The sequence below is a fragment of the Lepisosteus platostomus genome, chromosome 2 (assembly GCF_059453375.1).
Source record: "Lepisosteus platostomus isolate fLepPlt1 chromosome 2, fLepPlt1.hap1, whole genome shotgun sequence".
Taxonomy (NCBI): Eukaryota; Metazoa; Chordata; class Actinopteri; order Semionotiformes; family Lepisosteidae; genus Lepisosteus; species Lepisosteus platostomus.
In genome coordinates this window covers 76,641,075-76,656,358 of record NC_142612.1, presented here as the reverse complement: position 1 = coordinate 76,656,358, position 15,284 = coordinate 76,641,075, and the positions used below count along the sequence as shown (strand labels likewise).

The 15,284-nt window shown below is 39.0% G+C and overlaps 2 protein-coding genes across 2 annotated transcripts; one reads left to right on the top strand and one right to left on the bottom strand.

Annotated features, from left to right (window-relative positions):
- The first annotated feature begins 357 nt into the window (after positions 1-357).
- On the top strand, positions 358-5,481 carry LOC148677168 (extracellular calcium-sensing receptor-like). The gene is made up of 7 exons (XM_088622962.1): positions 358-498; positions 1,445-1,626; positions 1,874-2,165; positions 2,266-3,093; positions 3,481-3,708; positions 3,995-4,118; positions 4,512-5,481. The coding sequence occupies exons 1-7, from the start codon at positions 358-360 to the stop codon at positions 5,420-5,422; spliced, it is 2,706 nt and encodes a 901-aa protein (XP_088479088.1). The 3' UTR covers positions 5,423-5,481.
- A 3,538-nt stretch (positions 5,482-9,019) lies between these two features.
- On the bottom strand, positions 9,020-13,664 carry LOC148677167 (extracellular calcium-sensing receptor-like). The gene is made up of 6 exons (XM_088622948.1): positions 13,450-13,664; positions 12,711-13,002; positions 11,538-12,353; positions 11,055-11,282; positions 10,742-10,865; positions 9,020-9,924 (listed from the first exon to the last, which is right to left on the bottom strand). Exons 1-6 carry the CDS (start codon positions 13,662-13,664, stop codon positions 9,020-9,022), a joined length of 2,580 nt encoding a protein of 859 aa, XP_088479074.1.
- Between the last annotated feature and the right edge of the window lie 1,620 nt (positions 13,665-15,284).

Below are 15,284 nucleotides of genomic sequence, written 5' to 3'. Positions count from 1 at the left end.
TAATACATAATTTGCCTGAACCATATTTTAAAACAGCCAACAAACACTTCCCTCTGCAAAGCTGCATAAAAGCGTCAGTGAGCAGCAACACAATTTTTTTCCTTGTTCTTTCTCACCTGTCACAGTAACTAACAGCTGGGCCTGAATCGCTGAAGCTCCTGGGAACTGTGCTCTCTTGAGCTCAGAACAGGCTTATTATTGTGACACGTTCGTTATTGTGATATTTTTATCAGAAGCAATGTAGAGAGTTTACAGTTATCGTCTTCCTAATGCCACAATTTGGTACTAGTTTATACAGCTGAGGTAACTTTAGGTGATTTTATGTATTAAGTATTTTGCTTGATAGTAAAGAGCAATATGACCCACCTGGAATTTGTACCCAGGAACCCAGAGACGACATCCACTAACCTGCATCGTCTCCCAAAGCACCTCACTGCGTCCACACAGCAGCTCTCAATTCAGTTTGACATCTTTAGTCAGACACCAGGGAAGCTGGAGGTGGATATACTGTACTTAAGTCTCAGTCCAATTTCAATTGAGGGTAGTTTTGCTATGGTTAAAAGGGCATACACATGTACAATATTTCTTTAACATAAAATGCATAAAATAAAGGGGACTTTTTATTCCATTGCATACTGTAGTAAACGTTAACATGAAAATATGAGGATGCAAATAACTTTAGAGTCAATGCAATTTTGGAAAACATTTTTTTCATTTAAAGTTTATTCCGGCAGTTACAATGGGCTTCTGTAAAACATTCTACCCCAATAAAGAGGCAATAAAGATTTCCCAATCAATTTATTTTATTACTAAAAAGGATGTATACAATAGATCAGAATACTATTTAAATATAAAAGAGTAAAATCAAAAAATGAAACTGACAGCCCAACCTGAGCTAAAATGTTCTACAGTTCATTTCACTGAAAGAAATGCAATATTTTATCGTAAGTATTGAGGGCGTTGCATCAATTACCATAATAACTAAAAGAGGTAATAATAACTCCAATATTCTTGAAAAAGACATGATGATTAATATTTGGAGCCTTCTCTTCAGATTGTTAATTCATATAAATATTCCTTGTGATAGTTAAATGCCTCAAGCAATAGAGTTTTCCTGTGTCATGTTCATATAATAACCTTGAGATTACACTGCATTTGTATTGGCTATAAATGCATGAAGTACCAACAAGTTCCAGCTTACACAAAAATTCCAACATTAATTTTTTGGAATGTCTTGTCTAGACATTTTAATGGCATTAGAATATTTACAGTAGTTAAGCTACTGTATGGGACTTCTCTGAGATAAATCTATTTTAAACGTTTCTTTACAAGGCGGTCTCCAAAGAGTTTCACTGTCTATAAAGCTGCAATACCTTTCTCAAGGAGTCATTCTGCTGCTCGATCTGTAGCAATGAAATTAATTCTGTTCACTGTTTCATTGCAGACTTTGGCTCTTCCGCTATGTGGTATTGAAAAGCCAGTTTGCAAACATCAAGAAACATTTGACTTGAATGGCCTATACAAAAATGGAGACATTGCATTTGGTGGAATATTTGAAATACATTTTAAAGCAATATATCCTGACTTGTCTTTCAGCTCTAAGCCAAAACAGCTGAGATGTGAGAGGTAGGTTGACACTGTACAGTATAAGGCATAGCATAAAAATCAAATTTGGAATTTATACTGTATGTCACATTTGAAAGAAATGGCTTGAGACAATTGAAAATATAACCTTTTCTATGTATAATATTAGAACAAGCTGCAGTTCAAATGTAATAATATATAATATTGAATAAACATCATTGTTGCTATATTTTCTTTAATTCAAGGTGGTCTAAAATTTAAATTCACTGATACCTATGTCTTCTGTCAGCTTTGATTTTGCATCATTTCAGTGGGCACAGACCATGGCTTTTGCTATTGAGGAAATAAACAGAAACCCTGCTCTTCTCCCTAACATCACACTGGGATACAGGCTGTATGAAAATTGCGTGAACCTGGCAGTGGCTCTGAGAGCAGCAACAGCTCTGATCAGCGGAGAGGATGATTCTGTCACTGACTACAGCTGTACAGGGAAACCCCCTGTCTTAGCCATTGTTGGGGATCCTGGTTCTACACATTCTATTGCCATATCAAGAATGCTGGGCCTCTTCCGTATGCCTGTGGTACGGACAATTTAATCTACAGGAAAACGATTAATGCTTATAAGTGCTTTTTGTCAAACATTTAATTGTTAATGATCTGATCTTTTATTATCCTTCACAGGTCAGCTATTATGCTACTTGCTCTTGCCTGAGCAACAGAAAAGAGTTCCCTTCATTCTTCAGGACAATTCCAAGTGATGCCTTTCAAGTCAAAGCCATGGTTCAAATCCTCAGGCATTATGGATGGACCTGGGTTGGTGTCATAGCAAGCAGTGATGACTACGGTCAGAGTGCTGTCAAGAGCTTTATTGAGGAGGTAAACAAGTTTGGCTGTATAGCTTTCTCAGAAACCCTCCCCAGTGTCAATCCGAGAATGAGAATACATCAGATCATCAACACCATAATCCAATCAACATCAAGAGTTATTGTTGTCTTTTCATCAGAAGCATATTTTATTCCTGTTGCTGAAGAGATTGTTCTCCAGAACATCACTGACAGGCAGTGGATTGCAAGTGAAGCCTGGACTACCTCAACATTATTGCTCAGAGAGGGAAACTTCCTCTCATTTGGAGGAACAATAGGAATTGCGATTCGCAAGGGAGAAATTCCAGGGCTTAAACAATTTCTCCTAAAACTTAATCCTGTTGATGACTCCAATAATATTTTAATCAATGAATTCTGGGAAAAAACGTTTGATTGCAAATTTCAAGTAAAATCAAATGACAGTTACACAGAGGTGCAAAGCAGTAAAATCTGCACAGGATCAGAAAACATTGAAAAAAGCAAAACGTCTTACAGTGATGTGTCAGAACTGCGGGCTTCCTACAACGTGTATAAAGCAGTGTACGCCTTGGCACACTCCCTGCACAACCTGATGTCCTGTGAGCCTGGAAAAGGGCCCTTTCAGAATAACTCCTGTGCAGACATCACAACTGTGCAGCCCTGGCAGGTGAGACTGAATAAGTATCATGCAGTCTTTTCTTATTGTATATACTGTGATTTTTCAGATAATAGTTTTTTACCATCAACGGTAGGGTTCTAAAGTTATTAAAACTTTCTCCTTTCTCTTAAACTTTTTCCTCTAAAGGCCATTCACCTTATTTTCCCTCATTAAAACATCTGCAATGCTGTTGCTTTCCCTCATTTAATAATGTGCTCATCTTCAACATCATTCCCTTCAAGAGAACATAAAACATTTGGTTACTTGCATCTGTTATCATCAAATGTTTTTAGTGTGCATATTGTAAAGTTCTCTTCCTATTTTTGTAAATTAAATTGGAAAGTAGTACTTCTGTTTTCATGTATACATTGAGAAGAATTATTTTCTTCTTTTAAGATGCTACACTACCTGGAGAGAGTGAACTTCACTACTCACTATGGAGACAGGGTGTCCTTCGATGAGAACGGAGATGCTCTTGCAATCTATGATGTGATGAACTGGCAGAGGGCCAATGACGGGTCTGTGAAAACAGTAACAATCGGTCTGTTTGATGAATCAGCTCCTGCTGGACAACAGCTCACTCTGAATGAAGACAAAATCTTCTGGAACATGGAATCCAAGAGAGTAAGTTGTATGGTACATGACATACATTTTATTTCTAAAAATTTTTAGTTTCAATGAATCATGTTATTTTCCTACAATATTTTATTTATTGTCTTTAGTCTATCAAGTTTGTGTACAGTGAAAGCTGCATATTATTTCATTAAATAATGGAAGACTGCATATTACTCTGAAATGCAGAACGACTTACAGTAAAATGTTATGTTTGTCATTGTAATTATGTTAAGAACCTGTAATCTTTGCTTCTTGTTCTTACTTTGACTTGAACACATAATGCTTCCTTTCCCAGCCTCCCAGGTCTGTGTGCAGTGAAAGCTGTCAGCCTGGCACCAGGAAGGCAACCAGGAAAGGGGAGCCCCTCTGCTGTTTCGACTGTGTGCCTTGTGCAGAAGGAGAGATCAGCAATCAGACAGGTGGGCAGATTATAGACAGATTAGAGAGAAGGAAGATCAATCAGAATCAGAGTAAAGGGATGTTTATTGCTCCTCAAAACTATATAATTTTCTATATACATTTATTAATTGTATCTTTAACTTCTAAGTTTGAGTGAGCATTATTCAGTCATTTACATTCTCTCCCTCTGTTGTTTCGACTGTGTGCCTTGTGCAGAGGCAGAGATCAGGAACCAGACAGATTGATGAGCACTTTTTAAAGATCCTGAAGCACATGATGAAGAAAACCCACTTTACCACGCTTTAAGTGCAGCATTTAACTCTTTCACATAGTATCAAAATTGATAAGAAAATATCAAAGTGATGTGCAGGGCTTTTTTTCTGAATTCTTGTCTCATTAACATTTTTCCCCAGATTCTGTTGAGTGTTTCAAATGCCTGTCAGATTTCTGGTCAAATCCAAGCAGAGATCAGTGTGTGCTGAAGGAAATCGAGTTCCTTTCATATGAAGAGACTTTGGGAATCTCCTTAACAACAATCTCAGTACTTGGAGCATGTATTTCAGCTGGCGTTTTAGCTGTGTTTATTTACTACAGGAACACCCCAGTTGTAAAAGCCAACAATTCTGAACTGAGCTTCCTGCTGCTGGTTTCTCTAATACTCTGCTTCCTCTGCTCATTGCTGTTTATTGGTCAGCCACTACACCTCACCTGTATGCTGAGACATGTTGTGTTTGGAATCAGTTTTGTTTTGTGCATATCTTGCATTCTTGTGAAAACCATTGTTGTCATCATGGCCTTCAGAGCCACACTGCCAGACAATAATGTCATGAAGTGGTTTGGTACTGCACAACAGAGAGGCACAGTTTTTGTCTTTACTGTTATCCAGGCTCTGATCTGTATTATATGGCTGAGTTCAGCATCCCCTGTGCCTTTTAAAAATACACAGTATCAAAACTCAAAAATCATTTTTCAGTGTAATGTTGAATCAATAACTGGATTTAGTTTCCTGCTGGGGTACATAGGCTTGCTAGCCAGTGTTTGCTTTCTGCTGGCTTTCCTTGCAAGGAACCTGCCTGATAACTTCAATGAAGCCAAGTTCATCACTTTCAGCATGCTCATCTTCTGTGCAGTTTGGATCGCTTTCATACCAGCTTATGTCAGCTCTCCTGGGAAATACTCGGACACTGTGGAGATTTTTGCCATCTTGGCTTCAAGCTTTGGTCTCCTCATTGCGATATTTGCACCAAAATGTTACATCATTCTGCTTCATCCAGAGAAAAATACCAAGAAAGCTCTTATGGGCAGAGCAGCACCAAGGAAATAGATCAGACTAAAGTTTCTCCTTGCTGTCTTGACATGTTAATTTTCTGGTGTTTTGAAAAGCCTTCCTTTCAATTCCCCTGCAGTGTTACAAAATTATAAAGGGAAATTATTTAAAGTTGAACTGGTTGTGTTCCTACTTAGAGCCAGACCTCTCGTCATTTCCAATATTTTTGTATGTTTTTTATGTTTAGTACTGTAATTGCATAATATATTCATTTACAAAATGCTTGCAATTCATACAGAAATCATATTGTATTTTTGTTGCACACCATATACCCTCAAGATGAGATGACACATAGGGTAAGAAGGATCCAAAAATCATTGGTGAGAAGTTCAGAAATCTGGTGACAGTTACTCCCTTCGTGATGTATTTTTTAAAGTACTACAACCTCTTTTTTGTCAATCAAATAAAGAATTAAATGTTTCCAAATGGTTGTGACTCCATGTATTACGCAACACACCAGCGTCAGGAATTAAACGTATGACACATTCTATTTGAATACACTTTGTATTCACCCATACAATCAGAAGTATATTTATATTCTTCCACACACTTGTATGTAGAATTTAAATAGAAAGTTATTCTTAATGGAAATATTTGACAACAGTTGATATAAATTTGTATCCTTTTCTACTTTAAGGCCAACTACGGTTGAGGAATTTACTAATTTCTTCATTCTACTTATCTCAAAATCTGCATTTTGAGCTGATTTCCAAGCATCTAACGTGGGATGGGTCTGAAAGTCTTTCAAAAGTCTAGAATAGTGATAATTAATTGTATTTACTGTACTAAATATTAAGCAGTTTCAGCTTTAAGAAACATGTGGTACTCTTCACATTAATAGCTCAGATGAATTTAATTTTAGAATGATGCTATTTACTACTTAAAAAAGGACCGGCGTACATTAAGAAATTTGTTTTTGCCCCTGTTTCCCTGATCTGGGATTCCTGACGATAATGTTTCTGCAATGCTGCCTAAAAGACGAAACTATTTTTGCCAAAATTCCTTTTTAACTGACTAGTAGCAGCTAGGCCTGCTCGAGCAATGTCTTTGTGGATGTTTTTCTCCTCACTTTGAAACAAGAGCACCTCGCGTACTTGTTGTTAGCTAGTTTATGTTCAGTTTTTGTAGTCTTAACACTGAGTTCCATACTGTAGGTTCTCTTTACCTACAGATGTCGCTTCTGCTTATAATAATAATTAATAATTGCTTAAACTTAAATAGTGCTTTTCTGGACACTCCACTCAAAGAGCTTTACAGGTCATGGGGATCCCCTCCACCACCACCAGTGTGCAGCCCCACCTGGATGATGCGACGGCAGCCAAACTGCACCAGTCCGCTCCCCACACACCAGCTCTCGGTGGGGAGGAGAACAGAGTGATGAAGCCAGTTCAGAGATGGGGATTATTAGGAGGCCATGACTGGTGAAGGCCAGGGGGAAATTTGGCCAGGACTCCAGGGTAACACCCCTACTCTCGTCAAGAAACGCCCTGGGATTTCTAATGACCACAGAGAGTCAGGACCTTGGTTTTATGTCTCATCTGAAGGACGGTGCCTTTTTAGAGTACAGTTCCCCCATCACTATACTGGGGTATTAGGACCCACACAGACTGCAGGGTGAGCGCCCCCTGCTGGCCCCACTAGCACCACTTCCAGCAGCAAGGCTCTTAACCCCAGCTCCTCCAGGAGCGCTGTATAAATGGCTGACCCTGCACTCTGACCCACAGCTTCTCTCCCTGTCTGTGTGTCTCATGGAAAGCAGGTTGGGGTATGCGAAAAGACAAATTCCTAATACAAGAAATGGTATATGGCCAAATAAAATGATCTTATTTTAAAACAATGGCATTGTGAGAAATCGATTTACTTCGAAGCAATTTAATCTGGTGCACATACAAAGAATAATGCACCCCAAAGCATGCTCACAGTCGGCAATAACAGCACTCTGTCATGTGAATGTGTCCTGTACTTCATTACTCCTCAATATGTTTGAGAACACAACAGTTTACAAGCATTGTGCAGAAACCATACATTTAAGAAATTCATACAAAGCACTGAAATCATGTTTTAGAAAATGACCCCTTTATTTAGGTTGCAATCTATATTATGATGATATTTATATCACACTATATAAACATGTACTCTTTTACAAGGCAGGCAGGCAAATAACTTGAGCAAATCCACTGAGCAACAAAGGCTACCCATCAGTTAAAAGTGTGAGAAATTAACAAAGTATCAGTAAAATGAAGAGCACTGGTTTTATGGAACAGATATGACAAAGGTAAATTAACTTATGTTATTAACCATTGTCACCAACAAGGTGGATCGACAGGGGATTTACTGTGATAGTCTAGAAGCATGTCTCGCCACTGCTAGAAGCAATGTTGGCTGTGCCTCTGTGGTCCGGGCTTTGCACTGAGGATTACATCAGTTTCTGTCCTATGCCACTTTTACAGTTGTGCCTGGTCACTACTCTCTGATCCCTACATATCATTTGTCATCCCAAATTATCCCTAAGATCAGTGAGGCTTAGCCTGGGAAGTAGGGCACCCACTGCATAACTGTCACATTCTCAGGGCACAATCTATAGATAAAGCCATGAAAATCCCAGAAGGGGAATGAACGTAGAGAGTTTTTGTAACGAAAGGTTCTTTCCGGACCCTATGCGGACGACACGATCCAGGGAAAAGTGAAGAAACATGGGGGGATAAAGTCCTGCAGGACACGGGGATGAAAACAGGGGGCGTGTCCTTGGTGCGCTGGTGTTCGGGGGAAGTGTGGCCGAGGCAAACAATCCAGGAGAAAATCCAAGGAGGAATCCAAACAAAGACAAAAGTCCAAAACCAGGCGGTCCATCCAAGACAAACAAGATTTAAAAACGGGAACCAGATCGGAACCGGAGGGGAACAGGAACAGAAAATAAAACCTTAACGGGACCAGGTGCTTCCAGGTCTCGGACTCGCCTGGTGTGGAAACCAGAGCAGAGCCCGGAATAGAGTGAGCGCCTGGCTTTTAAGGAGAACTGAAAGGGGGTTGGAACAGGGAGCAGGTACGGGCGATGAGTGGAAAACAAGGAAGGGCTGGAGTGTCCTTAAGAGGAGGGGTTTACGAACATGAACGTTTTGCTTCCTTTTCACCAATGGCACAAAGGTATTATTCTCTTGATAAGAAAACTATCCAAAATGTTTTTGCTTTTTTTCTCAAAAAATATACACACACATATATATAGTGATTTCATGTTTAGAATAACTTAATAGACATTTGCCTTAAATTCTTTGTTTTTTTAAATACACTAAAAAAAAGTAAAACTGGAGACTGTGGCATTGCAGACTATTGATTTCAGAACTGTCAACACAACAAGAACAAATGCCATTTCATGCTCAAGATCAAATTGTTTGGCTGGTGTTGATACAGTATGAGGTAAAGTTTCAAAATAAGAAATAGATTAGTCAGTAAACTTAGAAGGTGTGTCTAGGAAATGTATCTCTGCTGCTCGTAAATACTCACCTTACAGAGCAAAGAATGACAAATCACAACGGCTGATCTCAGATCTGTAAATGATTTATGCTGAGCTCAGCAGCAAAAAAAGTACCTTCACTTCTAAGTAGTTGCTCTCCCCATAAGGGCTTTCTTGGTATTTTTCTCGGGACGAAGCACAATAATGTAGCATTTTGGTGCAAATATCGCAATGAGGAGACCAAAGCTTGAAGCTAAAATGGCAAAAATCTCCACAGTGTCCGAGTATTTCCCAGGAGAGCTGACATACGTTGGTATGAAAGCGATCCAAACAGCACAGAAGATGAGCATGCTGAAAGTGATGAACTTGGCTTCATTGAAGTTGTCAGGCAGGTTCCTTGCAAGGAAAGCCAGCACAAAGCAGACACTGGCTAGCAAGCCTATATACCCCAGCAGACAAATAAACCCAGTTATTGAGCCAATGTAACACTCAAAAATGATTTTTGAGTTTTGATACTGCATGTTTTTAAAAGGCACTGGTGGTGCTGTACTCAGCCAAATGATACAGATCAGAGCCTGGATGACAGTAAAGACAAAAACAGTGCCTCTCTGCTGAGCAGCACCAAACCACTTCATGACATTATTGTCTGGCAGTGTGGCTCTGAAGGCCATGATGACAACAATGGTTTTCACAAGAATGCAAGATATGCACAAGACAAAACTGATCCCAAACACAACATGTCTCAGCATACAGGTGAGGTGTAGTGGCTGACCAATAAACAGCAATGAGCAGAGGAAGCAGAGTATTAGAGAAAGCAGCAGCAGGAAACTCAGTTCAGAATTGTTGGCTCTTACAATTGGAGTGTTCCTGTAGTAAATAAACACAGCTAAAACCACAGTTGAAAAAAATGCCCCAAGCACTGAGACTGTTGTCAAAGAGATTCCCAAAGTCTCTTCATATGAAAGAAATTCGACTTTCTTCAGCACACACTGATCTCTGCTTGGGTTTGACCAATATTCTGGGGGGCATTTGAGACATTCAATTGAATCTGTAAGAAAAAGATCCGGTTATCTCATTATTAAATACAGAGATTATATAGTATATCCATACAAAGAGAATACAAAATAACGTGTGAAGTAGGTCCAATATGTTCACTACCTGTAGCGTATACAGTATATAGAGCATATATAGTGTTTACAAAGAGAATACTGTATATCTGTTCACAGAAAACCAGTAGACTTAGTGATGGGTAAAAAGAAGCCTGTTGACCTGCAAGCCTTAATTCATTTATTGATATTTTATTTTATGGCTGCTGTGCTAGAGTTCAAGTGCTCCCATGATAGATATACAGAAAACAACAATTATAAATGACTGACAGTACTATCAGAATCCCAGGAGCACAGTTCAGGAAACGGCAAAGAAAAAAGGCCAAAAAATTTCAGTAAAAGCTCTCTTTATGTGTCTACACACTATATTCTAAAAAAGATCACATTCCGATTTGGCTCATAACTCTGAAATATAGATGGAGCCTGTCTTTTAAGATCTGAGAAAAAACTACAAAGTAACAAAAGTAGATAAAATCTGTAATATTTTACATTATTAATAGATACAAAAGCACTATTTTAAATATTGTTAATATTTCCACTTTCAGTCTGTGGTTTTTCTGGGATGTTAAGACAGCAAAAAGACATTTTCCTATACTTGGAACTGTCCACAAATAAACAAATGTTCTGATATATGGATCTCATACACACTGCAACTTGGTGTTTGACAAAATTAATATTTCTTGTCTCTAGCAGCAGAGAATATAAACTTTAGTTCACATTTAAATATTAGTTTATATTAAATTAATACCGTTTTCCCACCTGTGTGGTTGCTGATCTCTCCCTCTGCACAAGGCACACAGTCGAAACAGCAGAGGGGCTCCCCTTTCCTGGTTGCCTTCCTGGTGCCAGGCTGACAGCTTTCACTGCACACAGACTTGGGGGGCTGGGAAAAAAGAATGTTTGCATCATCCATCTTTTTAAGATTCGCACATTTACCCATGTTACAAGATATTTCAAGAGAGACAAAGAATGAGATCCACATTTGAACAATTAAGTCAATGCACTGACAAAACATAATTAATTAATTGAATTGTGTGAGTACAAAAGAAAATAATCACACTGATTGACTTACACTATTAGATTCAAAGTTCCAGAAGATTTTGTCCTCATTCAGAGTGAGCTGTTGTTCAGCAGGAGCTGATTCATCAAACAGACCGATTGTTACTGTTTTCACAGCCCCGTCAGCGGCCCTCTGCCAGTTCATCACATCATAGATTGCAAGAGCATCTCCGTTCTCATCGAAGGACACCCTGTCTCCATAGTGAGTAGTGAAGTTCACTCTCGCCAGGTAGTGCAGCAGCTGGAAGAAATATAAACAAATTATTTTGTTATTAAATGAATGAGTTAATCACAAAATAGTTCAGTGAGTTTCTGCAGCACTTATCTGATTAAAATATTTGTAGTGCAACTAATTTAAAAACATGAATATATGTTAGACTGGCATATATTATATTCATATTTGTATATATTTGATTCTAAGTAATTAAGACACATCCCAAACATAACGTTTCTTGCTGTTTTTCACAATTGTCTGTTATAACATACAGTATCTCACCTGCCAGGGCTGCACAGTTGTGATGTCTGCACAGGAGTTATTCTGAAAGGGCCCTTTTCCAGGCTCACAGGACATCAGGTTGTCCAGGGAGTGTGCCAAGGCGTACACTGCTTTATACACGTTGTAGGATCCCCTCATTTCTGAAACATCACTGTAAGCAGTTTTGGTTTTTTCAATGTCTTCTGAACCTGTGCAAATGTGTGACAAATTGTGATTGTTTCCCTTCTCTTGGAATTTGCAATCAAACATCGTTTCCCATAACAGTTTGATTAAATTGTTCCTGGAGTCAAACACAGGACGAATCTGAAGGAGATATTTTTCCAGCCCTGGGACTTCTCCTCTGCGAATCGCAATTCCTATAGTCCCACCTAAATAAGGCAGTAACTCTTTAGTATGGAAGACAGGGGAGGAAGTCCAGGCTTCACTAGCAATCCACTGCCTGCCTCTGATTTTTTGCTGAACAATTTCTTCAGCCAAAGGAATCATATAGGCTCCTGTTGAAAACACAACAATAATTTTGGCAGTTGACTCTCTGATGGTTTTCACAATCTTAAGAATCTCAGCCTTGTTGTTGATGAGAGGAAGTATTTCTGTGAAAGCTATGCAGCCAAATCTATTAACCTCCTCTGTAAAGAGCTTCAAAGCATACAGCCCATAGTCATCATTGCTCACAATTACACCAATCCAAGTCCACCCATAATGTCTGAATATCTGAACCATGGCTTTGACCTGGAACGTATCACTGGGAATAGTCCTGAAGAAAGAGGGGAACTCCTTTCTGTTGCTTAGACATGAGCAGGTGGCATAATAACTGACCTGCAAATGAAGGAACAAAAGTATTGTTTAAGAAGAGTTGAAATCAATTTCAGATACACAGTTCATGAATTGTGACATACAGATGGATCTATTGCTTTTTTGACATCATCATCCTGTACTAACTAAAGTACAGTACATGAAGTATATAGCAGTTCAAATAAAAATGTTAAAACAGAAATAAAATGTTACAGTTATGGTATGAACAAGTATAATAAGAACAGTGAACTAAAATGAAACTATTTCATAGTATACACATACATATTGATACATGCAAATTAGTAAGTAAGAACGTATTAGTACTGAGTAATATTTCATAGGGTAACCAGAACTACTATCCTGATCTTTGCTTTACTGTACCATTGGAACTTGGAAGAGGCCCAGTGTTCTTGATATGGCGATAGAATGTGTTGATGCAGAATCCCCAACAATGGCTAAGACAGAGGGGGTCCCTGTACAGCTGTAGTCAGTGACAGACTCATCCTCTCCGCTGATCAGAGCTGTTGCTGCCCGATGAGCCATCTCTAAATTCTGACAATTGCTATACAGCCTGTATCCCAGTGTGATGTTGGGGAGAAGAGCAGGGTCTCTGTTTATTTCCTCAATGGCAAAAGCCATGGTCTGTGCATACTGAAATCCTGCAATATCAAAACTGGTAGAAGACACAATTATTGCAATACAACAATGCACATGTTCTGCTTTCATGGTCTTAAAGTATGTTGTCTACAAGATCTTCGTATAATTCGATTATACGTATAAATTGATTTTACCTCGAAAATAAAAAAAACATAAATGTGGCTTTTAAATAAAAAAGACCTAGAAACAACAATGCAGAATAAAATATTATAGTTATGTGATCAATCAGATTAATTGCACCATTTGTACTTGAACTGTTGTTAGGTTTACAGTATGTTTAAAATAGCATGACTATCATGAATAGCATGATAATACAATGACTTGTATTACCTAAATTCCCTCAAAAGAAGATAATGCATTGCCTAGCCTTTTCATAACACAGATAAATTATATTGTTTCATTCAGTTGCATTTTCTCCCTGACTTGTCATTAAGAAGCAGTACAATATACTGTATTCACTCACCGTTCACAGCTCAATGGCTCAGGCTTAGCAGTAAAAGACAGTTCAGGATACACTGTTATAAAGTGGATTTCAAATATCCCACCCAAAATGATATCCCCTTCTTTATACAGCCCATACAAGTCAAATTCTTCTCTGAGTCTGCATGTGGGCACAACATCAGTATCTGACAGCTCCACTAACACCAAAGATACAACAACAAACAGACTGATCTGCATTGTTTCAGAACTAAAAGGTGCCTTGTTATGATGACCAAAATCACAGCTATATAGACAATGTCTGACTCTCTGGGGGAACGTGTATGACATCACATCCCTGTTTCAGAACTGTGTATCTAAAGGAAAACACAATACGCCACCAAGTAATTTGTGTACCCACCTGCTCATTGGCCACAGTGAAAATTTAGTAGGACAGCACTCTCTATTACAGTTTATAAACAGTTTGTAAAACAAACCACAGAATTGTCAGCTACATTCTCTCTTAATGCTTTTTTTCATTAAAGTACTTATTGTTGTTTGTATTTTACCATTTAAAATACAGAGATAATTAATTGACGAAAGTACTGTATTTAATTGAAACTGTTGGCATATATAATTGAGGCTTTTTAAATAACTACAAACTATTTCAAAATTGGGTTTTTATTTTAAATTCAAAACATCTGTGGAAAAAAAGTCAACTAAAGAAATAAACAAATTACATGGTATAAAAAATGTTTTCCATTTCTGTCAAATACAAATCAGTACAAATTTGCTATAATAACTTTTACATATATTACTTATTTGCTAAAAGCTACCTTTTCAGTTTATGGGACATAGAGGACAAGATTTTGTTTTTATGGAAACAAAAGACAAATGGTAAAAAGTGGGTTTTTGAATGCAAAGAGAAGAAAGGAGGGGCCCCTAGTGGAGATGGGGAACAGCTGTAACACAGACAAGTTCACACAGTAAAGAAGGGGTGTCCTGAGTAACAGAGTGGGGACCCTCAGTTAAGAGGCACAGGAAAGAAGGGGTGTCCTGAGTAACAGAGTGGGGATCCTCAGTTAAGAGGCACAGTAAAGAAGGGGTGTCCTGAGTAACAGAGTGGGGACCCTCAGTTAAGAGACACAGTAAAGAAGGGGTGTCCTGAGTAACAGAGTGGGTACCCTCAGTTAAGAGGCACAGTAAAGAAGGGGTGTCCTGAGTAACAGAGTGGGGACCCTCAGTTAAGAGGCACAGTAAAGAAGGGGTGTCCTGAGTAACAGAGTGGGGACCCTCAGTTAAGAGGCACAGTAAAGAAGGGGTGTCCTGAGTAACAGAGTGGGGACCCTCAGTTAAGAGGCACAGTAAAGAAGGGGTGTCCTGAGTAACAGAGTGGGGACCCTCAGTTAAGAGGCACAGTAAAGAAGGGGTGTCCTGAGTAACAGAGTGGGGACCCTCAGTTAAGAGACACAGTAAAGAAGGGGTGTCCTGAGTAACAGAGTGGGGACCCTCAGTTAAGAGACACAGTAAAGAAGGGGTGTCCTGAGTAACAGAGTGGGGACCCTCAGTTAAGAGGCACAGTAAAGAAGGGGTGTCCTGAGTAACAGAGTGGGGACCCTCAGTTAAGAGGCACAGTAAAGAAGGGGTGTCCTGAGTAACAGAGTGGGGACCCTCAGTTAAGAGGCACAGTAAAGAAGGGGTGTCCTGAGTAACAGAGTAGGGACCCTCAGTTAAGAGGCACAGTAAAGAAGGGGTGTGCTGAGTAACAGAGTGGGGACCCTCAGTTAAGAGGCACAGTAAAGAAGGGGTGTCCTGAGTAACAGAGTGGGGACCCTCAGTTAAAAAGCAGTGTTTCCTTTTGGCTCTGCAGCAGGCAAGCTG